The sequence below is a fragment of the Lepidochelys kempii genome, chromosome 2 (genome assembly GCF_965140285.1).
Source record: "Lepidochelys kempii isolate rLepKem1 chromosome 2, rLepKem1.hap1, whole genome shotgun sequence".
Lineage (NCBI taxonomy): Eukaryota > Metazoa > Chordata > Testudines > Cheloniidae > Lepidochelys > Lepidochelys kempii.
In genome coordinates, this window is record NC_136381.1 from 190,627,653 (window position 1) to 190,629,796 (window position 2,144).

The window sequence follows — 2,144 nt, forward strand, 5'->3', positions numbered from 1 at the left end:
ACGGCATTAATACTGAGTTCGGGGGAGGTTCGCACGGCTTTATCTAACCAGTTTAGTTAAAACGGCATAATTTTGTGTTTAGACAAGCCTTTACACTGATTAATACCTTATTCCTCAAGCAGCCAGATTGATTTCATTCAGCATGAGTAACTATGGCAAAATGCAGTCTTCTGCAACCCTTCCATACCCATAATCAAGTAATTATCTCTTTTTTGTGCACAGGTCTTAAAGATGACTGTTACAAGCCCTTTCCAAAACACCACAGAATATAACTATGTGTATGATGAAGGTACCTCTCCTTGCAGTGAGGGCAATGGTTTCAGCAGGTTTAAATCACTGTTTCTTCCAATAGTTTACTGCCTGGTGTTTGTCTTCTGCTTAATGGGAAATGCCTTGGTCATATGTGTACTCTTGACTAGGAAGAAAGTCACCACTATGACTGACGTGTGTTTGCTCAACCTTGCAATCTCTGACCTGCTCTTTGTTGTCCCCCTCCCATTTCAAGCTCACTATGCTTCAGAAGAATGGATTTTTGGAAATGCAGTGTGTAAAATAATGGCTGGCATTTATTACATAGGCTTTTACAGTAGCATTTTCTTTATAACCCTCATGAGCATAGACAGGTACATAGCAATCGTTCATGCTGTCTATGCTATGAGAGTTCGGACAGCCACTTGTGGCATAATTACAAGCTTACTCCTGTGGATGACGGCTGGTTTGGCTGCCCTACCAAATATGGCGTTTACCCAAGAAGTGGAAATTGAACAGTCTCTCAAGTGCGTCCCCAAATATCTTCCAGGCAAAGAGACCTGGCGATTTTTCACTCAGTTTGAAATCAACATCTTGGGCCTTTTGATCCCGCTCAGCATCCTCATTTACTGCTACTCCCACATCCTGAAAAAACTGCAGAGCTGCAAAAACCAGAACAAGATCAAAGCCATCAAGCTGATTTTCATCATCGTGGTCATCTTCTTCCTTTTCTGGGCTCCCTTCAACATTGTGCTTTTTCTAGACTCTCTGCAGAACTTGCACATCATCAACGACTGCAAGACGAGCCAAAGGCTAGCGCTGGCCCTGCAGTTGACCGAATCAATCTCCTTCATCCACTGCTGCCTGAACCCGGTGATCTATGCTTTTGCTGGCGAGATGTTTAAAGCTCACCTTAAAAAAATATTCCAAACCTGCATCCGTCGCATTTCTAGTAGCAATTCAGCCAATCATTCTCACTCCTTGCCCACTCAACTGTTAGGCTGTTCTGATAATGACCGAGTTCTGTAAAAGCTTTCCCACTCCCTGCCCAGGCATACATTCTACCTGCGTTCATCTAAATACAGTGGTTGCCCTGAAAAGCTTACGAGCATTGACTTAGCCCAGGGGTCTACCTCCGCTGTTTATTTTTTAGGGACAGAGGAAAGTTGGTCCTGGATTCTGACTTCCACTCCTTCAAAAATTGCAGCAATTCCTCCAAACCCATGCTGTGAAAAAATCCATCTACCCACATGCAGAGATCCTATCTAGAAACTCACACATGAGCAGAACATGCCATCACCAACATGATCTGACACCTTTGTGGACAGTGGAAACCGGCAGTGAATGAAGAGGACATAGAATTGCTGGACTCTTCATGTCAATGTTTCCATAATACTATGCGTTGCCTATGCTCAGTGTCTCTTCTTCCTCATAGTATTTTTCTGTTTTAAATGTGTATTTTTCTTGAATAAAACAAAATGGCATCTTTGTATAACTGGCTTCCTGACGGTTTCCATAGTTTAAAAATCTGGGGAAAGTTTACGTATACAAGCATTAAAACATAAACTGGGCTGGAGGGAGGGGACATCTATTGAGTTCTGACTTAATTTTAAATGTGTGTGATGGCTTTTTAAAAGGTTTCCTAGCAAAAAATTCCCTCCTGATAGACTGCTTTCTTTCTTGATGAGAATTTTTCAGTGTAGTCATTGTGTAATAATTTTCAGAGACTACAGTTAAGCAATAGAGAGAGACTGCTATTTAGCTTAGACGTCAAATGAATCATTGCACATTTCACTGGATGGCTGTGCACGCAAATCAGTTACAGTTTTTAAATGTATGGCCTGACTCACCCTTCAGTTACTCCAGTTTGACACAGATGTAACTCTCAGTTTCAA

The 2,144-nt window shown here is 41.8% G+C and overlaps 1 protein-coding gene across 1 annotated transcript; it reads left to right on the forward strand.

Moving 5' to 3' along the window:
* The first annotated feature begins 231 nt into the window (after positions 1-231).
* Positions 232-1,278, forward strand: LOC140906024 (C-C chemokine receptor type 8). Its single transcript, XM_073329520.1, has one exon. The coding sequence runs from the start codon at positions 232-234 to the stop codon at positions 1,276-1,278; it is 1,047 nt and encodes a 348-aa protein (XP_073185621.1).
* Positions 1,279-2,144: the final 866 nt, after the last annotated feature.